The sequence below is a fragment of the Grammomys surdaster genome, unplaced genomic scaffold (genome assembly GCF_004785775.1).
Source record: "Grammomys surdaster isolate TR1022 unplaced genomic scaffold, NIH_TR_1.0 128, whole genome shotgun sequence".
NCBI lineage: Eukaryota > Metazoa > Chordata > Mammalia > Rodentia > Muridae > Grammomys > Grammomys surdaster.
In genome coordinates, this window is record NW_021604586.1 from 3,044,612 (window position 1) to 3,071,521 (window position 26,910).

Here is a 26,910-nt window from a genome sequence, read left to right on the forward strand (position 1 = left end):
TAGATAGATAGATAGATAGATAGATAGATAGATAGATAGATAGATAGGCAAGCAGATAGACAGATGTCAAATCAGTATCAACGTTCTTTGTAGGGCTGGGAACATGACTCAGTCGATGAAGTACTGGCTATGCACACATGAGGACCAGAGTTCAGATCCCCAGCACCCGTGAAAAGCTGGGTGTGGTGGCAAACGCTTGTAACTGGTAGCCAATCTAGGCAACATGGACAGCTCCGGGTTCAATTCCTGTTTCAAAAGGGAAGATGGAGAAACCATTGAGGAAGAACCCCAACACCTATCACTAGTCTCCACAGACAAGTGCATGCACACAGGGTACACAGGGCAAATGCACCTGTACACAAAGGGAGAGGGGGAGACAGGGAGAAAAACAATGAGGAGACAGGGAGAGGAGAAAGAGAGTGGGGAAGGGGGAGAGAGAAGGAGAAGAGAGGGGGGAGAGAGGAGAGGGAGAGGAGAGAGAGACATAGAGAAAGAAAAGAGACAGGGAGACCGAGGTGAGAAGGGGGGGGGACAGCTAGGCTTGTTTTTGTTTCAGAAAGATCAAATTACACACATACCATGAGCTTCTGGAGAATGGAACAAAGACCTGTAGAGCTAACTCAAGTGAAAATGGACCAGGGGCTTTGTCATTTCAAGTATTGTCACTTGTCACCTGGTGGGAAACAGATGTCAGGCTGTAGCGCATAGATTCTAACCTGATAGACTGATATAATCAAGTTCATCCATGAAGTCTTAGTAATGAAATAAAGAAGACACTGCACTGTTTGTTTTATGCTGTCAGCCTGCTCAGCCTAGAATCACCTAGAATCAGGCAGAGAGCCTCAGCCGAGGTTTGCGTAGGTCGGGTCAGCCTGCGAGAATGACGGGGTGTTGGTGGGGGAAGTCTTGATTGTGTGAATTGGTGGGAACACCCACCCTAATTGTGGGTGACAGCATTTCATGGGTTGAGGCCTGAACTCTGCAAGAGTGAAGCAAGCCAGCTAAGCACTAAGCCAGCAGACAATATGGCTACTTCCTTTTCCCTCTGCTCTAGGTCATGGAGGGCATGTGGCTAGCTGCCTTGCTCTCCCCGGACTAACGGAGGCTGTAACTCTGAAATTACAATCCTTTTCCTCCCCCAACTTGCTTTTGGTCAGAGTGTTTTAATCACAGAATCCAAGACAGATAGCATTTGTTAAAGATGGAAATTCAAGGCACTTTCTTAGCGCTGATATTCCAAGCACAATTATTGATAGAGAACTAGTCATCCCATTATAAGAACCTCTGTACTTAATAAGAAAGGCAAATGAATTCAGTTTAAAGGAGCTGTCATTTGATAAAATAAACAATGTATGGCCAATCAGTGTGGAAACCGCTCTTCCAGCCCACCAACCGGCAAAACCAAAGTGACATTTATATCCAATTGCACATAATGGTTTTGTCTAGTGAGTTGCTAAATATTAAACCTAGAAATGCCGTGTGTTGGCCATGACACAGAAAAACAGTGACCCTCTGTGATGACTGTTGGGATTATAAATTGGAACAACTTAGACGCTGGATTTGTGGTTATCTATCAAAGCAGATGTGGAGCCCATTCCCAGGAAAACACTAAGGAGAACAAGAAACTTCCATCTGGGTACCTGGGCTTCACTAACGGGGACAAAAAAACAGGAGCAAGCAATCTGTGCGCTCATTGACCAAAGCACGGCGAAGCGAAGGACAGTGCCGTGTCCCAGGACCTGCCCCACAGCACAGTGGCTCTCTAGAATGTGCTGTTACATGGAAAGCAGAGTTTCCAGGAAATACTAATGGGATGAGTCCATGTATATGGGGTGAGGATTGCCAATGTGTTTAAAACAGAAGTGAAAGTCTGAAGCACCACAGCAGACCATTGCAGACAGTCATTTTCCTGGGCATGGTAGGGGCAGCTTGAGGAAGGAGCTGGGGAGACTTGGGTGTAAAGGATTCTTTAAGCTGGGTGGTACGAGCAAGGGCAGGCTGTAGTTTTCTTATACCTCGCCTATGTTTACTAGATCGGGTGAAGGGAAGGGTAGTTATCCGTCAGTAGGTTCAACAACGGAATTTATGATGTTCAGATGGCAGTATCATGTAAGAATAAAAGCAGGGATAAGAAGGCACACGTTTAGAGCCTGTCTGAAAGAGAAAACAAGCTATTAGTACCAGTCTGCCAAGACAGGAATGGCTGGAAAAGCCCCCAAGAGAGATGTGATGGTTTGTATATGCTCAGTCCAGGGAGTGGCACTATTAGGAGGTGTGGCCTTGTTAGTAGGTGTAGCCTTGTTGGAGTAGGTGTGTCACTGTGGGCGTGGGCTTTAAGACCCTCATCCTAGCTGCCTGGAAGTCCGTCTTCCACTAGCAGCCTTCAGATGAAGATGTAGAACTCTCAGCTCCTCCTGCACCATGCCTGCCTGGATGCTGTCATGCTCCCGCCTTGATGATAATGGACTGAACCTCTGAACCTGTAAGCCAGCCCCAATTAAATGTTGTCCTTATAAGAGTTGTCTTGGTCATGGTGTCTGTTCACAGCAGTAAAACCCTAACTAAGACAGTAGCGACGACAGGGCTGGGTGACCATAGAGGTGGAATCAGATATGGGCAATGCCTAGGTCAGGAGGCCTCAGAAACCATGAACTGGACCTGACTTTGCAGTTGCAGAAGCTCTACTGCAGCCCTCTGCCCCCATAGACAGTGAGACTCTGACTCTTGCTGGCTTATTGGGTCTTTCCCTACTATGGGACTTAAACAAAGATTAAGATACGAGCAACCAGGAGGTAGAGGATATGTGTAGTGTCTGATGGCCACACTGGAAGCATCCTTTGGCTTCTGATATGGATCTACCATTTCTAAGAATAAACTAGAAAGCAGTTACCCATGGGTAAGGATTAATTTATTTGTGGTGTAAAGGGCAAGGTGAGGAAACAAAGGGACCTCAAGGGCTGGTGTAGTTGTTAACTTGATATGACCTAGAATCACCTGGGAAGAGTGTCTCAGTGAGGGATAGTCTACGTTGGGTTGGCCTGTGGGCATGCCTTCAGGGAACTGTATTAGTTACATTATTAACTGATGTGAGAGAATCCAGCCCACTGTGGGTGGCACCATTCCCTAGGCAGGGGATCCTGAATGGTGTAAGAGTGGAGAAATTGGACATAGCATAGCAAGCATGCCTTTGTCTATTTCTCTCTGCTCTTGACTGTAGCAGAAATAGCCTCTTTCTCCTGTAAGTTGCTTTTTGTTGGAGGGTTTTTACCACAGCAACAGAAACAAAACTAGAACTGTGGCCCCTTGGCTTCTTCTTTGCATTGTTCCAACCAGCAGTGAGCTATCACAGGGCTGTCAGCTCCAAAATGGCTCATATGCTCTCCTCTCTCACATTTCCATGTCCGTTGGACACCATGAGTGTGACATTGGTGACATTGGAGACATCACCTCTGTGGTTTTCCGTGCCTGTTAGAGTTACTGATGTTGTTACATGAGCCATCACAGAGACAATCTACCCGGCCCTTCCCTGCACGGCACGGTCCCTTCTGACATTCTCCTGCAGACATGCTCAGCACGAGAGCTCAGCTTTCACAGAGCAGGAGTCTTCCATCAGGCTGAACTCAGCCTCTGAGTCCCAGCAGGAGCACGTGGTGCTGTTCCCAGTTAAAGCGTGAAGCTTCTGGAAGAGAGGGAGGCACCACAACTCTCCAAGGCTCCCAGGGGGCCTCAGATCATCTCACACCAGTTTCTGTCTTTGTCTTCTTCCTTCTTAGTCTGAAAAGAAGACAAGACTTCAGGCTAGGAAGCCACAATGACTCCATGGACATGCCTCTCCTTCTAGACACACCCACCCCCAAACCCGCTCACCTCCTGGTAGCTCCTGGTCCCTCTACTTCCCCACAAAAGTCATCTGAGATTCTAGGTCAGCCCTGTCACCACAAGCAAAAGCTGGCACCAGGAAGGTCTGGTATTCACAGAAATTCATGGTGCCCCTTGCTCTGGGTTAACCCTTAAGCCTCTCTGTGCTCAAATGTTTTGTTGTTCAAAGAAGAAACAAGTCTATCTTACATGTTTTCTTTCTTTAGAGACTGAGAGAGAGAATAGGGGGAATATTTTGCCTTGGCCATATTTTTACATAACTCTAAAGAGCCCATGCTCTGTGATGACAACCTTTGTTTTTCTCTCAATCCAGTGAGCCCCTGATGGAGCTTAACTTGCTGTACTGTGTCCAGAGTTTCTAAGTCTCTGGTGTCCCATGGCTGGCTTTCCAAGGAAGCTAATGACTGAGTCTACCTCCTGGGGCTGCCCCAAAACAAAGCACTACAAAGTGGGCAGAGGGCTGGCGATTCTGAACCAGAAGTTAAGTGGGAGCCAATGCCACCAATGTTACCCACCCACCTTCCTAAGCCCCTTTGCTTCTGAAAAGATAACCTGGCTTAGGCAATGCAAACAGAGCCTGTGAGACCTAGGAGCTGCACATTATGTGTGTGGAAGAATTGAACCAATCAATCCCCAGGGCAGGATCATGGACTTTAGGGCCATCCTTCCCTGTGCCCATTTTCAGAAAAGGGGGGCACCATCACATTTTCTGGGCACCAAGCATCCATGTTTCCTATTTTGGAAGACCTCCAGTTCCTGCTGCCTGCAGGGATCCCAAGGCCTCCTTATCTGCTGGTACTAGGGCTTGAACACAGGGTCTCCGCACTGCTGAGTGAACACTCCGCCATTAAGCATACATGTGCATGTGTGAGTTTCAACAAGTGTGCCAGCATGATGGGCAGTCGGGGTGCTGGGCAGTCGAGGTGCTGGACTGAGTGTTGCCAGCAAAAAAGCACCTTCCAATCCCTGCACTGTGTAAGTGTGACCTTTAGAAGAAGAGCCTTCTCAGGAGTGCCTAAGCTGATGGTCTTAAGATGGAACCAATGCGTAGGTGCCCCCCAAAGACGGTCTCAAGGGTTGTAAGAAAGGGCTAAAGGGAGAGAACACAGACTCACAGAAAGGCAGAGACTAGGAGACATCACAGGCAAGAGAAGACACCGCCATGCCAGGCTGAAGGCAATGAGGAAACCCTGCTCTAGAACTTTCTACAGGAGCTCAGCCCTGCCAAACCCTTAAGGCTGGATTTGAACCCCCAGAAGCAGAAAGGAATACATTCACATGGTTGTGAACCCCCAGCCCTCTGCCCACTTTGTAGTGATTTGTTGGGGGGCAGCCCCAGGAGCTAGACTCAGCCATTAGCTTCCTTGGAAAGCCAGCCATGGGAGACCAGAGACCTGGTGACTCTGAACACAGTACAGCAAGTCCTCAGTGGCCACTTCCTGGGTTTAGATTGAGTCTTTCACACACTGCTACCCTCTCCTTCTCCCTTTCCCTCTCCTTCCCCCTCCCCCTCTCCTTCTCCCTCTCCCTCTCCTTCCCCCTCCCCCTTTCCCTCCCCCTCCCCCTCTCCAGGCTCAGTTTAGCTGCTTGTGCCTTGTCATCCAATATAAGTCTCAATCTCTCCAGGCCAGCTGCCTCTTGCTTCCCTTGACCACAGAGAAGAAGCTCTGCCCGCCTCCGTTTGTCCAACCATTGTGTAGAAAGAGTTGTGTGAGACTCACGAACTCACAAATGCATGGTACTCTACAGCTATGCTTCTAGGTTGAGGTGGGACTTTTCGGCCATGCTGAGTCTTTGTCACTCAACAGAAAGTTCCAGAGCAAAGAATGTAGCAGTTGACTGCTGAGTGGCCAGGGCTTTTCAAAGCCACTGTGCTCTTTCAATTTGACTTGTAAATTGAAGCTCAAAGTCCCCAGCCCTTAAAAACAATCTTTAGTGTGCCTGTCTCCTAGCAAGGAGGGGGAGTTTAGAAGGGAGCCAACGAGGCTGGTTGTCAGGTCTCACTGCCTCTTTGCACTTCAGCAAATGGGCAAGTCATTCTGTTGGAAAAGCAAAGGTTTTCTACAGCTTAGGTCTAAGTGGTAATGGGTTATTCTAAGAGCGAGCAGGCCTTTCAAATCCGTAATGTGAGGAAAAAGAGCTGACACTGGCCCTACTCTGAATCTCAACTGGGAATAGCCAAATCCATTCAGCAAGTGCCACAGGAACATGTCACCCTGCCACACAGTGCCTTCAGTGACGCCTGGAAGATGGTTGGTGTGGGCTTTGTTGGTTTAGTACAGGGATCACACTCAGTATGACTCTGTGTTTGAGCATCATCGTCTCCTCTTGGAGAATGTGAGCGAGTTGAGAGTCCATTATAGCATCATTCTTCTGGGTACACAGTTCAGCGCAGGGCAACCTCAAAGCACACGTCCATAGTGAGTACAGCTGAGCCAAGCAGAATGCTTGCTCTACGCATCTAGGCATAATGGCTCCCCGGGCCCATGAGTTAGACAGCCATAACAAGGACAGCATCCGTTTGAAATGTTGGAGACGCTTAGAATGTAGGGAGTTCAGTGTGCAGGTAATACGAGGATACTAACCATTGTCCATCTCTCGGCACAGCCGAAAGTTAACTCTTAAAGTCAAAATCATTTTTTACTGTTTCCTTCATCTTTACCAGGCACTGAGCCTATAGCCTATTGACCTATAGTCCTCCCACATTTGTTGTTTTAAATGTGTGTGTGTGTGTGTGTGTGTGTGTGTGTGTGTGTGTGTGTTGGAAGGGGGAATACCTGCAGGATCCATAAAAGGAGGGACATAGATTCCGATCCCCTAGAGCTGGAGTTACAGGCAGTTGTAAGCCACCCAGGATGGGTGCTGGAACCGAGTTCAGGTACTCTGGGAAAGCAGCAAGTGCTCTTAGCCACTGAGACATCCCTCCAGCTCGATTTTTCCTTTCTTTCAAGGCAATAGTCTTTTCTGAGAGTAGGAATCTTGGCTGAATACTATTAATGTGGCCATGGTCTAACTTAATTCACATTGTGATCAATATTATCCAATTATCATTTAAAAAAAAATCATGCTCGGGGTTCTTCAAGACCCAGAGTGAGAGACCATAACCCAGGACTCAGCCTCGGGATATATATGCATGATCCCACTGCCCATGGCTGGTGTGCAAGGAAGCTGGTGGCTGTTGGCATTAGATAGTGACCTGTGGTTGCAGGTGACAAGGAACCAGCCTCTACTTTCACAGAGGATGGATGGGGGAGCCGTTGAGCCCTTTCTGGCTGCCAGGCCTAACAGGAGACGATACACTAAGCTTGAGGAGAGAAGCAGCTACATGGCGCATTAGACTAAGCTGAGATGAACCTCAGGTATGGGGGAGGCGGGGCTCGCAGTTTCAAAGACAGGAAACAGTAGTCATCAACTTGTATCAGGTACCTGTCAGCCCTCTGCAGTGGAGAGCAACCCCTGCCTGTCTGTCCTCCGCTGCCATACTTTTCCAAGAGATGAACATTTATCTGGGCTAACAGAGGTTTCACATGGAGATGGGAAAGGTTATTTAAAACCCCAAATGAAATGAGATCCATGAATATCGCAAACTAACGGAGGAGCTCTCCTTCTGCCCTTAACTTGCCATTTATTGAGCACCTACTGTGTGCCTGACCCCATTCCATTCACTGAGGAACAAACGTGAGTCAAATGCATTCGTCAAATGCACATTAAATGCTCTGCGACTATTTTATTCACTGAATGGCTTCTTGATGGCTTGGACGGAGGGAAGCCATTTTCCGAAGTGACATTCTCGCAGAACAGAGAAAGGAATCATGGTGAGTGGAAATGACTCCACATGACACAAAGGACCAAGGAGAAGATGTTGCCCTTTTCCAGGCTCTGAGCCCAGAGGGTCCTGAGCACAACTCCCTCGGCTTTCAGTCTCAGCATGTTTAATTCCAGATTTGTGTGGTCCTGATGAAGCTACTTCATCAAGTTTTATTCTTCATAAAAGATCCATTTCCCTAGGCTCAAAATGCGCCTTCTCCTAATTCACTGTTATTTTATAAATTCTTTCATAGCTTGCATCAATCACAGCTGACTTCCAAGCCATAAACTGAGAGCGCACAGAGCTTGCAGCAGCTAGCCAGTGTGTGTTTACTTACCCAGCCCAGGAAGCCATTTGCAAAATCAGCAACATCACTTCCTCCCCCAGCAATGTGCCTGCATCTCTTCCCACTGAACCAGAGTCTGAGATGGGATGGACTGCAGCATCCTAACACCTTGGTATCTTGTCACTATGGCAACCATCTCAGCCCCACCTTGTGTGCAAGCTTCCTCAGCCTGTTCTTGATCAGGACACCCCTACAGTGGGGCTGAACTGGAGTGAGAAAGCACACCTCTGTGCTAAGCTATGCTAAACCTTGGCTGGGTTGGCTGGGTGACTCTGAGCCTCGTGAGGTTAATTTTAAAGAGCGACCATGCTGATCTTTTCCATTAAAAGAGACCAGGGCCTCTCAGCATATCCCTCACAATAATGACAGACAAGAACTAGTGACTTACCATCCTGACCCAACCTCCATTGCTACCTTCATATGTAATAGACTCGGGAGAGATGACTCGGAGGGTAAGGTGCTTGCCGGGCAAGCCTGATGCCTGAGTTCAATCCCTGGAACACACATGATGGTGGAAGGAGACCGCAGTGTTGACCTCTGACCTCCACGTACAAACTAGAGTACGTGTGCCCAGCCACACAGACCATACACACACATGCACGCAAATAAGTAAATGTAATTTTTAAAAAGTCAGGATGTATTTAAAAGATGGAGCAGCAGATGACTCAGAGGTTAAGAACACGCTCATGCAGAAGACCTGGGGTTGGCTCTAAGCACCCATGTGGAGAGCCACACAGCCACCTGTAATTCCAGCTTCAGAGGGTCTGGCATCTTCTTCAGGTCTATGTGGTCACCCCTATACATGTAGCATATGCTAACACAGACACACACACACACACACAAACACACACATCCATATAAGTAAAAATAAATGTTTAAGAAGTATCTTAAAGTTAGACGAGAGGTGATTTAAAGTCATCCCACTCTTCCATCACATTCTATAGGCTCCCACCCCCATTCGATTTGATTTACTAACACCCTGCTGAGCACAGAGCCTTGTTTTTTTCTGGTCTTGAGAGCTCTTATGCTCCCACGACAATGGCATCCCCGGCCCCTGCTGACTAGACATCAATGCCTTATTTTGTGACAACCAAAATCATCTGCAGACATTGTTAAATGCCACGTCCCCCCTTCCATGGTAAAACTACACGGACCCAAGGAAGATTGGACTCGCTTTGTAAAACCCATTAAATTTGTTCAGGGACTGACACACACAGAGAACGTCTTTTTTGTTACTTTTGTGGTATTGTGGAACTGCATTTCCATACTTGGGAGTTTCAGCTGCTTCGTGCTTTGCCAGCCATTCACAGTTCTCTTTATTAGGGTGGACTATAAGGGACTGTGTCTCTGCTGACACTTGCTTCTTTAGGGTGTTTTAGGCATGATCAAATAATTCAGCAGAGAGCATCTCTCTATCCTTCATCAAAAAATGGAAAATTAGAAAAATATATAATATTATATACTTACACATAGTATTGTAACATATAATATGTATAGTTATATATAATTAATAAATATATAAACCCATTTTAATAAGTTTAAGAAAGATAGCACTTTAAGGATGAAGAGCTGGGGCCACAGTAGAGTTGGTGAAGTGCCTGCCTCACAAGCACGAGGTCTGAGTTGGATTCTCAGAGCTCAGGTTTTGAACAGGATGGTAGTGCATGCTTTAAACCTAGCACTGAAAGACAGAGCCAGGAGGATTCCTGGGACTTGCTGGTACACCAGTCTACCTGAATGGGTGAGCCCAGGTCAGTGGGAGACCCTGGACCCTCCAAAAACTAAGAAGATGGATGGGTCCTGAGGAACCATGCCTTCCCTCTCTTCTGTGTAAGCATGAGCATCTGCATGTGCAAAGGCTGCACACATACACACACACTTTCACACACATACACATGTATGTGCACACATACACACAAGCATACACACACATTCACGTATACATACATGGACAAACACATACACACAAACATACAACACATACACACATGCACCTACATAAACATATATACACTCATGCATTCACACACATACACACGCATGCATGCACACATACACAAACATGCATGTGCACACACATACACACAAAGGCACACACATACACACATGCATACACATACATATATACATGAATACATACACACAGAGACACAGGCACATACCCGCGCACACACAGACACTCATGCACATATACACACATACACATGCACACACACACATGCATGCACACACACAGACACATACACACACACACAACTCACACTCCCAGGTGGACAGCAACAGAGTGACTGCTGACAGGCACAATCTCAGTTTGGGCTGTTAGTTACTTAGGATCTCAGAAACAATTATTTTTCCTAATGTTTGGCCCACCCTGGCTTAATTAAAAAGTGGCTCCCCAGGTAAACAAGGCACAGACTGCTGAGAGACTAAAACAGTCTTAAGGAGAGTCCATCCCCATCACTCCTTTATTCACGTCAAAACCCAACAAGCTTTGGAAGCAGATGGGAGACAGCCATTGCAAACATGTCATAACTTATTACATATTTGACTGCCAATTTGTACTTAAAAAAAAACCAACTAGCTCCGGGGAAAGAGAGAAAATTGGAGAGGCAAAGTCTATTGCATTTCAAATCAAGTCCACGGTAATCGCAGCTGCCCCAGAGACACTTAGGGGCTACAATTAAACCACCTCAAAGTTGAAGGCACACTCACTTTGAAGGGCAGAGTTGGGCTACTGGTTGGTAGCACCTACTCAACACAGACCTGCAACCAGAGGATAGACTTTGCAGGGTTTAATTATGTGTTCTGGAAATGAAAGTCCAACTCTACCTAGCAACAAAGCAACCAGTGCCAGCACACACTTTTGCTTGGCTTTGCTTTAGTCCCGTGGCTTCATTGGTGGCCCCCAAAACCCATCTGTGAGGTGCTGACATTTGGCAACTATGTTGCAGTTTGTTCTTGGCAGGTTTTGTTTCTCTTTTCTGCACCTGTTTCTTTGTATTTTTAGTCTAACTCTTAAACCTGCTGAGTTATCTATTCAAAATGGGAAAGTCCCACATTGAAACTCAAGTGTCTGTTGAATTATGTATCATTTTCTAACTTGTGTATACTGAGTCATTAATTTATATGCCTTTACCAGTTGTCTATTGCCACACTAGAACCCCAGGCCTTATAAAACAGAAGCCATATATTTGCTTGTGATTTGCAAGCTAGGAAGGGCTCAGCTGGGCTCACCAGAGACTGCTGTCCCTAGGCTGATCTTAGCTGGAGGCTGTCTGGTAAAAGATGCGTTCAACCTTCAATGTCAGTGGGCGGTGTCAGCCAGGGACAGTCAACTGGCAGCCCAGCTTTTACAGAAGGAGGCTGAGTTCTAGGTAAGTTCTGTGTGCAGAACTTCCACACTTCTGTTTGTATACGGCTTGTCTGTGTGCCACTGGTTCAAGAGTGTCCCATGGCTGACCCCACAGTCATAAGAAAGAACCACACAAGAATATGGCTGGGAGAATTGTGAGCTGCTGAGCCACTAGAGGAGCTGTCACTTCCTAATCCCTGGTACCAAGCATTTGAAATAAATAGATCTACTTTGAATACTCATTCATACCTAAGAAACTAACCGCATATTTCAGTTTGGTTCCCCCCCGCCCCAGAATTAGTGTTTGCCATGGTTAGTGTAAAGCAACAACCCTACTTTCTTGGTTGATATTTAGTATGTGGTAAAATGTGGGGATGAGGAAATGACTCGGTAAAGTCATTGTCATACAAGCATTAATCGACTAACTAATTAATCAAGATTGTAATAAGGTTGAGATTCCAAGATCCCCAGCCAGCCTCCATATAAAAAGCTGGGGAGGATGCCCTGTGCCTGTAACCCTAATACTGATAGGAGAGTGGAGACAGGAGGACTTCAGGGTTCACTGGCCAGCTAACCTAGTTATATGAGTGAGCTCCAGGCTCAGTAAAAAGTGATGGAGGAAGTCACATGACACTTCTGGACTCCACATGCATGCCCACCCACACAGGTACAGATGCACCAACACACACACACACGCACGCACGCACGCACACACACACACACACACGCACGCACACGAGGCCTGGCAGTCATCTCAGTGGAGAAGGGACCTCCCTATGAAAGCAAGAGATCCTCAGTTCTAATCTCCAGCACCAACATAAAAAGCTAGGGTGTAGTCATGAATGCCAATAGCCCCAGCAACTGATGGGGCAGAAACAGGATTGCTGATACTGAACAGCTGTTAGCCTAGCTCCAGGTTGAATGAGAAACCCTGACGTAATGGAATAAAACAGACAGTGGCAGGGCAGGATATCAGAGGCCCAACCCCCCTCTAGCTTCTGCATGCGCATATGGGCATGCACATCAACGGGTATGCATACACTACAGAGGGGAGGAAGGGAAACTGTAGGAAACAGAAAACTCAGACTAGCAGTGACTTAGGCCAAACAGGCCTCTTAACAGAAGAAGAGTTCATCCGCCAACAGAGCCAAGAACATGCACTTCGATGCTTGAGGAGAATCACTATGAGGTCAGTCAAGGTCAAAAAGGAAAAAGGAATGAAACTCACCCCAGCGCCTGCTGTGCTTGCCTGCTCGCATCATTTAGCCCTTCTGGTTCCACTTAGCTACCTTTACTTTTACATTCCCAGCAAATGTCCAGCACAGCAACATTGTAACAACTTATTTTCAACTGCCAATTCCCATCTGTGCCGGAAAAGTCGGAAGTCTGACTTCCCCCAGACTTGTGTGTGTCAGTAGCACAGTGGGTACCATGTGTTGGGAAAACAGCTGAGCCCTTAGGTGGTTCGCGCTTCTGTCCCCAACAGTCCTGATGAAATGAGAGGGCTATGATCTTGTGAGCCATCTTAGGAAGTCCTGCAACTTTGAAATCTTTCCTCTGCTTTTCACCCTAGGACAAAGAGTTGACCTACTTCTCCCAACCCTCTTGCCAGGAGAGCGCTGGAGCCATGAGCAAACACCCCTGATAGAGGGAGTGGCTTTGGAATGATGCCATGGGCCTGTAATCATCAAAGGGACATAAAGTGTACCTGAGATGGATGCAGGTCAACTGGAAGTAGGGCACCATTATATCCCCCCTAAGATGTTATCATCCCTGACTTGGTGCCTAGACACTGAAGGCTACACACTGAGGTCATTGAGACAGTACTGCCATCAAAAGAGGAACCAAAGTCATTGAGAGCTCTTCATGAAAACTCACATCATTCCAAACTCTCCCTGTCTACCACCACCGGAAAACTGTGGGAGGTGACTGTGTTGGTAAATGACAATCCCCGGATAATGATCAAGGGCCAGAGGGGACGGATATGAACAGCTGCTTCCCCCAGCCTCCATCCCATCTCCTCCTCTTTTTCCCGCCACTGTGAAATCTTCCCTCTGCCCTTCACCCTAGGCCAGGGAGCCAACCTCCTTCTCCCAACACACCTGCCAGGAAAGCATTGAGGGTAATGAGCAAACACTCCTGAAATCCAGTTAGGGGGGGATGGCTTGTATGTACATATCATCAAAGCAGCCCTGAGATAGATACAAATCAACTGGAAACAGGACACCATTGACAGCTCTCTAAGATGTCACTTATGCTTCCTTACTTGGCGTGGCTTTCCAGGAACACGGGCAGTGTGGAACATGAGCATCTTCTGGGTTCCCAGCAGGCTGAGTGGTACCCAGCAGGCTGAGTGGTACCCAGCAGGCTGAGTGGTTATCTTTCATATTCTTATCACTCAACAATTTACACGTCAGTTCCCATGTTCTCGGAGATGCTGAGACCACAGGAAGGAGAGCTATGTGTGTACATCCCTCACAAGCCTAGTCATAGAGAAAGCATGAGCTAGATTCCAAGGGGTCTGGTCCCACAAGGTATACCCTGTCAACATTTCCCTGAGCAATGTGCCTCTCCAAATTGAACTCTAAAGTGTGGTCATCAGAAATAATACTAGGGCTGGGGGGTGGGGGGATGGCTCAGATGGTTACGTGCTTGCCTTGCAAGCATGAGGCCCTGAGTTCCAGCCCCAGAAGGTATGTTTTTAAAAAGGTAGGTGTGGGAGAGAGGCACATACTTAAATCCCAGGGCTAGGAAGGCAGAGACATACGGGTCCCATGACCTCATATACCCTCTAAGGTCTGTAACTGCCTGCACCACACTGCTGGACTCTCCAGCATAGAGTAATCTTAGGGCCCCAGGCCAGTGAGAAACCCTATCTCCAAAAAAAGTGGTTAGTGCCTAAGGAATGGTACCCATAGTTATCCTAGGATAGTTATAAATATGTGTGTGCGTGCACACACACAAACACATGCACACCATTAAAGCTTACATCTTTCTTGGATTTGCCCTATATGTAAGGAGAGTGAACTGTCATTAAACAGGGTTAAAGATATTAAATACTACAATGTTCCATATACCTCCAAAAGGCCATGCTGTGAATAGGAGACAGTGTGTCTATGGAAGCAACACTTTATGATAGAGAGGAGAAAGTCGGGGAAATCCCATGAAGTGTGTGTGCCTGTGTGTGTGTCTCTGTGTGTGTCTCTGTGTGTCTGTGTCTGTATCTGTGTGTGTGTGTGCCGTTTTGTGACACACAAGAAGTTTACTTGGCAACATCTCCTGGCTCTGTTCACATGTCTTAGCATTGCACAGCCCCTGTAAGGCCTACAGCTGTCCCTGCCTCACTCCTGGAAATACAGTATAAAGACCTAAACACCTGTGATGCTTGGTGGCCAAACAAATTTAGAAACTATATAAATATACATATATACATATATACATATATACATACATGCACACATGCACACACACATATACATATACATATACATATACATATACATATACATATATATGTATATCACGGAATGAGAATAATTAAGGGTTATGTGCTCAGCCCTAACTGGGGTATCTTTACTTCCCTCCCTCCCCCGGGGCTCTGGGAATGCCATGGAAGAGATAGGAAAGGAAGTGAGGAGCCAGTACTGGTAGGAGCACCAGGATAATCCGGATATAACATGGCTGCTACATCTGTGAGCTCACTATAGTTACGATGACCAGGGCAAGACCAACACGAGAGCAGTCAGGAGCCCAGAGGCAGCACCGTTGGATTCAACATGGAAAAGAACGGGAGAGGACCTGATGGGAATACAGGTGCTCGGTGGTGTCCAGCGATGGTGAGGGGAGCCTGGGCATAGATAGGGTCAAGGTATATATGTGTGAAATTGTCAAATGATAAACAAAATATTTTAAAAATTTCCAAAAAATGAAAGAATGCCACATGCAGTGCACACTGGGGCATCTTTTAGAGCCCTGCCCCCCCCCCCAGGCCAGCTGGAAGGAGTCCATTGTTGGCAGGAGCTTGTAGACTCACAGTCACAGAAAAACAAGTTCAGATGTGTTCATATCGTTAAGACACCAGAGACCCGACCCTGAATCTCCTCCATCAGAGATGTGCAGTGGAGAGGAAGGGGCTCTCTGCCCGAATCAGGACGGCCACCGTTATTTTCAGCCTAGCAAGGTTGGCAGCTGTTTTCTTCTATGACAGAAAATAACTGGCTAACTTCAGACTCTTGACCACCAACATGTAATTCTTTCATTTTTCTCCGGAGGGCTACTGCTGGGTTGTCTGACTCTGGGAGTGACAGGGTGATTATCACTTATTTTGACACTCTGAATGTCGTGACGGGAAAAGACAGAGAAGGATTTTGTGAAGAAGCCAATGTGTGTGTCTATTGTGTAATTAGCCTTTCCCTGTCATCCAGAAACACATGCCACACAAGACAAGCATGGCAGGGGGCTGTCAGGCTGGTGGGGAATGGATTCTTCCTGGAGTCCAGGACACATGAACTGGGACAGAGCTGAGGCCAAGGTATCTCCACAGACGGTGGGGACATCCACACAGATGCAGCTGTTAACCTTGGGGTTGTCTATGACCACTGGGCTCAGTTCCTGAAGGAACCTCAAACCGAGAGCAGAGTCCGGCTGGTGATTGGTACGTATTTATGAATAACTGCCAAGGCAAGTTGGGCAAGAGGCCAGCTACTCTCCTCTACAGACAGGACTACAGCTCTGGTCAGTTGAATTAAAACAAAGCCCAGTTGTAGGCAAGTGTGTAGTTGAACATACTGCACACTGGTGGATGAGGAACTGAGACGATTTATAAGACAAATTGAATCATTACAGAGCTCAAACATACGCCGGTAGGGCTTAGCACATTGAAGTATGTGTGTGTGTGTGTGTGTGTGTGTGTGTGTTTGTGTGTTTGTGTGTTTGTGGTGTGTGTGTGTGTGTGTGTGTCCAATCCAAGATAATTGTATTAGTCACTTTTCTCATTGCTCTGACCAAATATCTGACAAGAAGCAACTGAAAGAGTCCAGGGGCTGGGGGGCGGGGCCGGTTACTTTGGCTCGTGGTTTTAGGGAGAACAGTCCATGGCAGCAGAGACGACATGGCAACACACAAGTCTATGGTGGCAGGATCATGCAACTGGGACTCCTCAAATATAGGTGGAACCCAAGCAGAGAGTGGGTGGGAAGCAGGTTCAAGGGCCAACGCCAGTGGCCCACCTCCTCCAACAAGGCTCCACCTCCCAAAGTTTGCACAATCTCCCAAAACAGTGTTGTCAGCTGGGGACCTGGTGCATGGTGAACACATAAGCCTGTAGGTGACATCTCACACTAAAACCTCAGCAGGTCTGTCCTTCTATGCTGCGTGGAGTAGAACAGAAGTGGAATCTCCTAAGAAGAAAAGTGAGCTATGTATCTGCTATACCTGGGAGAAGACAAAGGGAGGGCTCTGAGCCAGTCTTTCTTATTTCCCAACAATTGATTAAAGTGTAGGCATTTTCTGTGTACCTGTGGGGCTATCTCAGAGTAAATGTGGCTCCCTCCTCTGATCGACTCTTTGAGAGCCAAGAAGATGCCCAGAATGAGCATTCCAGTGCACACCGAGATGCTTCACCCAGAGTCTTTTCTACCTCCCCTAATCATCCAGACGCACGCGTGAGTCCCCAGGCCACGAAGACTTCGTTTCTCTACTTTCTTTTTTTTTTTCCTTCAGCTATGACTTCAATTAAATGAAGATTAGTGAACAGTTTCGATCATTTAGGCGTTCAGCAGACACTAGCCAAGGGAGGCCTACTGTGTCAAGTGTACTTAACCTGAGATGTTGGTGAAGAATTGATGAGGGCAAAGTTCCTTCTCTGCCTTCAGCCAAAAGGAGTTCATATGCTCCTGGATGAGATCTCAGGCTTGAGATCTGTCAGGCGGTTATGCAGAGAGTCTTGGGTGGCCCTCTCTACCGAGGTTAGCGAGGTACCAGCTCAGTGGGCTGAGCATGACTGTATAGAGTCACTTGGGTAGGAGATGCCCATTTCATTCACAGTGTGTTTAGCATGCATAATTAACACGATCTTCCAACATCTGGGGCAGAAGTAGGGATCTGCTTCTGCCGAGAATGTCCCATAGGTACGCTGGACCCCATATTTTCTCCACAATATTTCAAAGGCAAAGAAATAAGATACGGAGTAGGATGCACCTTGCAACACACAGCTGATGGCAACATGGGTGACGTTCATCAAAACTCCAACCTCTAGAGTGACTAAGGTCCCCTTAGTAACCTGACCACTCAGACTTAATGGTTAAAAATCTGACTCTGATTAATTGTGGGAAAGTAAATCAGTGTTCTAGCTTTGGTGATAAGAGGAACACGTAAGCTAAAAAAAAAATTTTGGGGGATCCTGGGTGAGTTCAATAAACTCAATGTTTCCTTTTAGCTTCTAGATTTTTTTTTTTAATATCGGCACTATTCTACTGGAAGCTACAGTTTTCCTGCCATTTAGGTCACTTCAGGTAACAGTCCTGGTTGGGTACATCACCCTGAGCAATGTCACAATGCTCAACAATCATCAGGATAAGTACCCGTATCTGTCTGATTGGGTTCTAGGCCACATTACTATTGGCGTTCATAATTACACTACTCTGAAAGTTAAGTTTCAGTTGTGGAATAGTTGCATCCACTCTGTGAGAGCATGACAGATTAGACTAACCTTGTTCCCTCATGACCAGCCCAACCCCATTCCCCTCTCTGTCCTCAGATTTAACCAGTGTGGCCCATGGGAGGCGTCACTGTGGCAAACCTTCCGTTCTCCATAGCTGCAGATAGTGCCTGCACCATGCACGCCTGCTGCGGGAGTTTCCATGGCAAGGATGTTCACACAAGTGGCGTATGAGTTGCTCGTCAACCCAATGTGTTTTATCTGATGGTGTGACCTGGAACGTTGTCCATGGTTGTCCACATCAGCTCCGCCCCCAAACAGTTTCAAAGTGTTTTATCATACATGAATGCTATCCTCTTATTGAGCCCCCTGTTGCTAGATAGCTAGGTGATTCCAGATTTCCTGCCACCACAGAGAGTCTACCCATGAGCCTCCTTGTGCAGACTACTTGACATGAGCTCTCTCAAGGGTAGAGATCAAGAAGACAAATGTATTCCTTTTACTCAGTGAAGCCCAGTTGTCCTTGTAAGTCAACATCCTGGTTCCCCTTCATATTAGCTGTGTGTGCGCAAGACCCTCACAAAAGATGACAAACTACCAGCCCAGGCATTGCCATGCAGTCTATCTGTTTCTTCATGGAAGGAGGTCCTGTGCTCATGTCTCCTGCTTGTCTTGGCAAGGCTGTACCATGTCACCATCCTCTCTATATCTTCAAGTACCTGAGGGTGGCGGCTGTCTAGCGGTGTTCATGTAAAATTCTCCATGTCCTCTTTTCCTGGTGTAGCTTTTCCCTCGAAGGCCTTTATCCCTTACCTCGCACGTACCTCCTCACCCCATGGGTAGCTGCATCAGGAACCTTCTCTGAGCCTGGGCTAGAGGAAGGCACTCTTTGCCCCCCTCTGCTAATGATTTCTGCCCCTTTGTGTCTGTCTCTCTCTGAGCTCCAGGATGCTATTATGTATGAACGACCCCCTTTGTGCTTCTATTTCCCCACCACCTGTCCCAGGCACGGGCAGGCATCCCATAAGAGTTTTAAAAGCTGTTGTCACGGAGCCGCATCCAAAATGCAATGGAAGCCCGTAAAAATAAATCGCACATCAGCAGAAGGAAAAATTAAGCTGTCACTCCGCCGAACAGGGGAGCTTTCTTTTCTGTATTTCAGGCCCTTTAATGTGATGGAACGGGCAGGAAAAGCAGAGCTCGGGAAATGATTTGTCTTTTTAATTCTAAGAGTGATTGGCAGGCTATTCCCTCACCATTGCCCATGGGGGAGAGGCCCTGACCATCCTGCCCCTTTGATAACCGTCTCCTACCCTTTGGCCCTTCCCTCCTTAGGGACCACAGTGATGCGGATGACAGCGTTTGATGCAGATGACCCGGCCACTGACAATGCTCTCCTGCGGTACAACATCCGTCAGCAGACGCCTGACAAGCCATCTCCTAACATGTTCTACATCGATCCCGAGAAAGGAGACATTGTCACCGTGGTGTCACCTGCACTGCTGGACCGGGAGGTGAGCTGAAAGGATTCTGTTTTCTTCTTTGTGAGAACAGAGCACGGCTCCCCAAAGAAGGAAACATACGGGAGTCAAGGGCACTCGAGACTGTAAAGGCAGGGACGAGACGTTTACACACAGCACGGTGGTCAGATCTCTAAAGATAAATGGGTTGGGAGGTGACCCAGCCAAGCACTCTGAAGGGCTGGGAAGCCCTGGTTATTTCTAGTCTTTCCACCAGAAGATCCATCCATCCACTCTGCAGACTCTTGAGGTTCTGGACCCTGTAGAAGGGAAGGGAGGGTCACGTTGGGGAGGGGAAGAAAGAACCTAGCTCTTCCCAAGATTACCCAGGCTTTCCTTGGTACAGTCAGGCAGCTCTATCCATGTGTTCTACCCTCTCCCTCCCTGCCCTCTCTGCCCTTTACCCTATAAACCCTCAGAAAAATCATCCATCCCTCAAGTCACATGTTCTCATGCAGAGATGCTCTGAGCCTCGGTTAGACCCCATTATTGGCTTTTTTGCTCTTTTACCCATTGTTTTAAAAAGCTTTTAGAATTAGGGGCCCTAACAAAACATTTCAATATATTTCTTTTTTTTTTCTTTTGATTCCTATTTTAAAGTCTTCTGAAAATGAGACATCTGAGAAGCCTTTGTCCTAATTTCCATTCACACCATTTGTCTTGGAAGATGCAATGGTCAGATAAAGCCCCGTATGAACTGAGCCTGTGCACAGTCCTTGTTTATATGTTGGATTAAGTGTGCACCACCACCACTTCCACCCAACGTGGCCCAATCTTTTCCTGAGTTCCAGGTCCACCCAATAGCTCATGTGAAGTCACACACTACACAGAAGCTGACTACGGGCTCTCATCCATCTCCTGCCCTCCCTCTACCTGTGAGCTGATCTGGTAATGCGGCCCCTTGTTCCAGATACCTCTTTTTTTATTATTGATATTTTATTTATTTACATTTCAGATGTTATCACTTTTCCCCATCCCCCCTCCATTATTCCCCTATTCCATCCCTCCTCCTCCTTTTTTGCCTTTTCACTGTTTAAATTACATGCAAGTATTAAAGTCAGTTCTAGGTTGAGGAACTATCAATACAACAGATGCAAATAGTCAAGGAACAACCAAGACAATAAACTCAGATAATCAAAGAACATGCAGGACAATAAACAGAGTTTTGTGATCACTTCTGTGATCACTACTTCTAAGGGTTTATCAGGATGACCAACATATCTGAGCCAACTTCCCTGTCCTAGCCCAAAGTCATTTTCATGCCTGAAGCCTACTTCTTTGTTCTAAGATTTAGATTCCTGCCTGTAATTACTTCTCTGTTCTAGCCTAGGATTTAGATTTCTGCCTGAAGTTACTTCTTTGTTCTAGCCTAATGTCAGATTCCTGCCTACAGTCCATTTCCCTGTCCTTGGCCAATGTCAGATTCCTGCCAAGCAGCCCTAAAAGCTCTCCACATCTCCACCTTTTTTATTGCATAAACCAGACTGAGCCTGTCTTAGGTTATTCTGACAAGAATACCTTCCTTACCCGTCGTGGAATATGCATTATCAAAAGCCATGTACTTATGTCTTAGGTTGGTGGATGCCATCTTGTGATTGCCAGCCTTCCTCAATGGGCTCAACACGGTCCATTTTCCATTCAGTGTTCCCAATGAAGCCATCCAAGGCTTAGATGTCTTCTCATCTCCATTTTCTTAGCTTTTCCTTGGGTCTTGTAAGATTCTGGATTAGGCTCCCCTAAAACTCTACCCTATTCCCCGAGTCTGATTCATTCCTAGTTTCTAAGTTCACACATGAGCCATCCCACACCAGAGCACATACTTCCTGTCTCATTGAAGCATCTGCTGGCCTAATGTCATATCATTGAAAAAGAAGGGGTCACTGCTTAAACTTAAACTTTAGATTCATTGAAATGAAGCTGTAAAAAGTCAGTTTCTGGGTCATGCCCACCCTTTCTGGGGCTCAGTGGTCACAGGTAGCTAGCAGAAGCTGATGACATACAGCGATGGCCTAGAATACCATACCGTAAGTCCAGAAAGTTCTGTTAGCCTAGATCATACATTAGAAATTAAAGACTGCAGTCTGCGAATGTTTGGCTCTTCACAGCCAAGTGTAGTCCGAGGACCATGACAGTTCTAATTGTACTCTCATTGACAGACGGAGAGAGGTGTGTTGAGTTGAAATGGCCCCAAGAAGATTTATGCTTGAGGGCTAAAACACTGAAGGTTAGCATGGGAAATTACAAGAAGGGAGAGAAAAGGAGAAACTCATGTTAAATTGTGGTGGCCACTTTTAAAATGTAATTGTTTCTGGCTTACAAACAAGGAGAGTAGAAAATCTTAATCCTTTCCCTTGACTTCATTCTCCCATTCTCTTCTCAACCCTCCTTGTTTCCATGGCTACTATATTGTGTGTGCATACACAAGCATGCCTGTGGGTAGGTGTGCTCATACATGTGCACACAGGCGTGAGGAGCTCAGAAGTCAGCATCAGATGCTGGTGTCTTCCTCTACTGCTTATTTTTGTTAGAGATGGGGTCTCTCTCTGAAACACAGACCTTACTGTCACAGCCAGACTTACCAGCCAATGAGTCCCTGTAATCTGCCTGTCCTTCTTTCCCAGACTTAGGATTACAGACATGGACCACACTGTGTTTGGCTTTTCCATGGTTAAAAGGGATCTAAACTATTCAGGTCCTAAGCTTACGAGGCATGCACTTTACCTGCTGAGCCATCTACCCTGACTGGTATTTCTTTTGTCTTTGAGGATGATTGATGGCTTCCCAGTGTGATTCCCTACTGTTCACCTACCAAGCATGTATCCACACACAGACACACACATGTAGACACACACAAATATAGGAATATACAAACACAAATACACACAGACATACACACATGCATATATATGTGCACACACACACACACACACACAACCAGCCTTCCTGTAATCCTAAGCCCTCCAAAGGTCCTTACCATCTTTTCTTCTGAGGGAGGCAGGACCAAATAATGTGATTTTGCCCACACAATCAGCAGCTCTTTGTTTTAGAGAAGAAAAAAAAAGAATCCCTATACAACATTCTTAAAGTTTATGTGGGGGACACACAGAGGGTCTGAAGCTCTGTGGCTCTTGTTGAGTGGCGACAAGTATATCATCACAGAGCTGAATTAAGTATTCCAAGCCACAGTATACAAGCAGCCCCAAAAAGTAGGAATTCAATTGAACTGAAATTGGGAAAATCAAAGACAATGAATGACAAGTGTCAGTTCTATGGGGGTTTCCAGAGTTCAGTGCTGAGGCAGGCAACATAACCACAATCTGGAGGAAAGAAATCTCTGCGGCTTCAGCATGTGAGCTGAGCAGGAATGCTGCACCCAGCTGCTGAGCCCACGAAGCTGCTGCTCTGGCTCTTTAAAGAGACAGGAACTACCCGTCACGTTCAAATTCCCTGGCTCACCATATCTTAATCTTACTGGGCTCAGCTACTCTCTTAAGCTTCTCGTGTTAGGTCCCTTCAGCCGGAGGGTGGACATCCATGTCAGTTTTATTCCCAGAGAGCTCTACTGAGAAGGCTTGCTATTCTAGGTATGTTTAGCCAGCTAGCTGTTCAGGATTCTCTTTCAAGAAAATGCTTTGGTGCCTGAGAGAGGGCTCAGCGGGGAAAGCGCTTACCTCCAAAACATGAGGGCCAGGGTTCGATTCCCAGAACTCATGTCTAAAAAGCAGCATGTGGCAGCATATATTGCAACACCAGCTCTACAGAGGCAGAGACAGGAGGATTGCTGGGATTTGCTGGCCAGTCCAGCCTAATTGATGAGCTCTGGGCCCACATAGAGCCTGTCTCAAAGGAAATAGATGGGTTATTCCTCAGCCTATACACATATACACTGACAAAGGTTCACATACATCCTCACAGAAGTTTGTTGTTGTTGTTGTTGTTAAAAGTAGGGGAAGGCCTGGAGAGATCGCTTAGCAGTTAAAAGCACTGGCTGCTCTTGTAGAAGACCTGGGTTCAAGTCCCAGCACCTACATGGTGACTCACAACCACTGGTAACATCTGTCCCAGGGAATCCAGATGTCTTCTTCAGACCTCAGGAGCCAGACACACACATGGGGCCACAGACATACTTGTAGGCAAAGCAAAAAAAAATAAGAAAAAGAAAAAAAAAAAAAAAAAAAAAAAAAAAAACCTTTATAAACACATAGAACAATTATTTTAAAAGTATTTCAAAAACAAGAAAAGAAAACCTTCATGTGAGACCTAGGAACTCTGATGTGAGTTTAGCTTGACTTCTCTAAAAGGATCTCAAGTGTCTATGTGTACATGTCTGTGTATCTGTTTGTGTGTTCCTGTATATGCATATTTCTGTATGTCTGTCTGTGTGTGTCTGTGTATATGTCTATGTATGTGTCTGTGTGTATGTCTATGTGTGTATGTGTGTGCATGTATGTGCATGGGGGGTGCATGCATACATGTCTGTGGGTGTCCCTGTGTATGTATATGTGTGTATATCTGTCTGTAGGTGTGTGTATGTCTATGTCTGTGTGTGTCCCTGTGTATGTATATGTGTGTATGTCTGTCTGTCTGTGTCTGTGTGTATGTCTATGTGTGTATGTGTGCCTGTATGTATATGTGGGTGGTTGGGTGGGTATGTGCCTGTGTTGACAATGACAGGGGTAGATGGATCAGAACCCCTTTGAGAGCCACTGCTCTCCCATTGCTCCCAGCTCCTCAGTTCCTCAGCCCCGACCCATGAAGAGACAAAGGTAGTATACATCACTAGCTTATCTAGAGTGGAGACTCTAAATCTTTGGCTCCTGTGAGCTCAGTTGATAGCAAAGTCACATTGATTTTCCATGTGGTGTGTTTCCTACCACAAAGCCATCTTCCAAAGAGGAGCCAGCCGGAAGTATTTGCTCCGGAAAGAGACAGATGAGCTGGCACCTCAGAGGAGGTATCACACGCTGAGAAAGTGTTTGGAACCTGCTTATTTGTCTTCACTGTTTCTGTGACTAGCTTTCTCATTGAGGGCACCATGAGGACAGTGAGGTACGGCAGTGAGGAGGTGGCCTTCAATCCACTACATATGGCTGAACATCCTTCTCTGCTTCCTCCTCACTCCCCAGGACACCTTAATCAGTCTAAATGGAGCCTCTGTCTCCATGCTCCATGGAGGAAGTGGTTTCTTTCTGCCTGCTCCCTGGCATGTCTCTAGCTCTTAGTATGAGGTAGAAGCTACTTGTTAAGTTAAAAGAGAAGACTGAGGGGGAGGCACAGCTGACTTGTGAGATTGGTGACTTCCGTGAAGCCACTGATAACTATTCCAGATTGGAAGCTCTGTGTCAGTAGAGCCCAGGTTGCACTTGGGAATCTGATACATTTTTCCATTACAAGTTTGAGCGTTTGCTTTCTCTGATATTCTACCAAAATGATGGTTTCTAAAACAAGGATCCTTATCTTCACGGCCAAGTATGGTATCAGATGTGTAACAGAGCCAGAATCTGTTTGGTGGATGAATAGGTGGATGAGTGGGTAGCTGGCTGGCTGAATGGATTGATAGGTGTTTGGGTGGATGGATGGATGGATGGATGGATGGATGGATGGATAGATGGATGGATGGATGGATGGATGGATGGATGGATGGATGGATGGATAGATGGATGGATGGATGGATGGATGGATGGGTGGATGAGCAGGTACATGAATGTACAGATGATTAATGGATAACTGCATGCATGAGTAGGTATGTATAAAGGTAAGTCGTGATGCATGGATGGATGGATAGATGGACGGATGGACGGATGGACAGACAGACAGACAGACAGACAGACAGATGATGACCGGGTAAGTGGGCAGATAGGCATATAAATGACCTATATTCCTTAAGTTTGCATTATCTCAGAACATGCTACCTAGTCCTCATTCCTGCCCAGTTACATAGACAGTCAAAGTTATTTCATTCCAGTTGCTAGCTTAGTCCTACCCCTGTGCCATCATTTATCGGCCTAATGTATGCATTTGATGCCTACCTGGTACCAAGAGCTGCACCAGGCATTTCCCTGAGGCCTAGTCCAGTGATCCACATAGCAAATGGCAGGCCTGTGGGAATCTGTGCCTCCAACTCAAATATTCAGGGAAATGTTTGTAGAAAGTAAGAACCATATATCCTACTCACTGAAATTGGGTTCGTCGGGGGCATCGTTTTCTTCTCTTCTATGGCCACACTCAGCCACTCCATTCTAACAGCTCCGTCTGTGTTTTTAAACTATGTCTGGCTGCACTACAAAATAAAATCAGATAAAGGTCTTGTGGTTGATAAATGGTCTATTTAGCTGATCATCTTGGCTTCTAGAATGGAATTCATCAGCTGGAATCTGCCAGCTTTTTCTGAACACGGACACAATTTGCAACTACTCAGAGCACCTAATGGTCAGGGATTTTTTTTTTCCCAAATAGAAACAGTTTCCAAAAGAGGCCCTTAAATAGAGAACCTCCCTGCAGAAGAGCCCTTGGTCTTCTCAAGGGGTTCGAGCTGAGTACTTTCCCATCTTTGTTTCAATTTGCCTTCTTTATAATGCATCATCTTGCAGATAATCTAGGCAGGTGATCGTGTGCCTATGAAATATGCACATACTAAACCAGATCATAGGCCCAGAAATGTCTTGATTTTCTATTTGCAGCTGGTAAGGGATTCCCTAAAATTTCATCAGTGCCCAAAGTTTTAGGCCAAATGTGAAAATTTGGAAGTTCTTCCCATGTGGTAAAGGGTTTACTTTTAGTTGTATTTGCATTTATCTGCTGTGAGGTATTTGGACAGTTCTAGCATGTGTCCAAAGTGAAAACAGAGAATGATCTGGAAATACCTTTTTTAAATTTAGTTGTGTGTGTGTGTGTGTGTGTGTGTGTCACCTGTACAGTTTCCCTCAGAGGCTCAGCAGAGGGCCTCAGATTCCCCCAGAGCTGGTGTTACAGGCAGTTATGAGCCATCCTCTCATGGGTGTTGGGAACTAAACCATGATCCTCTGGCAGAGCAGCAAGCACTCTTAACTGCTAAGCCATTTCTCCAGGTTCCCAATGGATTATTTCATGCAAAAAAAAAAAAGTAGTTGATGAATTTGGATGCAAACCCTGAAGTCCAAAGAGGATGGTGTGCTTGGTTAGAATGACCTGCGTTATCTCACTGTCGTGTAGCTGCCTCCCAGAGACACATGAAGGAAATTGTGAAAATGATATCAGATCAAGCTGCCCAAAAAAATAAGAGATAGCATCTCCTCCATTCCATGAATAAAAATTAGAAGCAGTAGTCATATTCTTGGGGAAATAAATGTTTCGAGTCCATTCTAATCT

At 46.3% G+C, this 26,910-nt stretch overlaps 1 protein-coding gene across 1 annotated transcript in view; it reads left to right on the forward strand.

Annotated features, from left to right (window-relative positions):
* Positions 1-26,910, forward strand: part of Cdh13 (cadherin 13) — a 1,006,804-nt gene that overhangs the window by 773,831 nt on the left and 206,063 nt on the right. Inside the window, exon 7 of the mRNA XM_028752897.1 lies at positions 19,379-19,557. Coding sequence (XP_028608730.1) covers positions 19,379-19,557 — 179 coding nt within the window. The remainder of the gene's footprint in view (positions 1-19,378; positions 19,558-26,910) is intronic.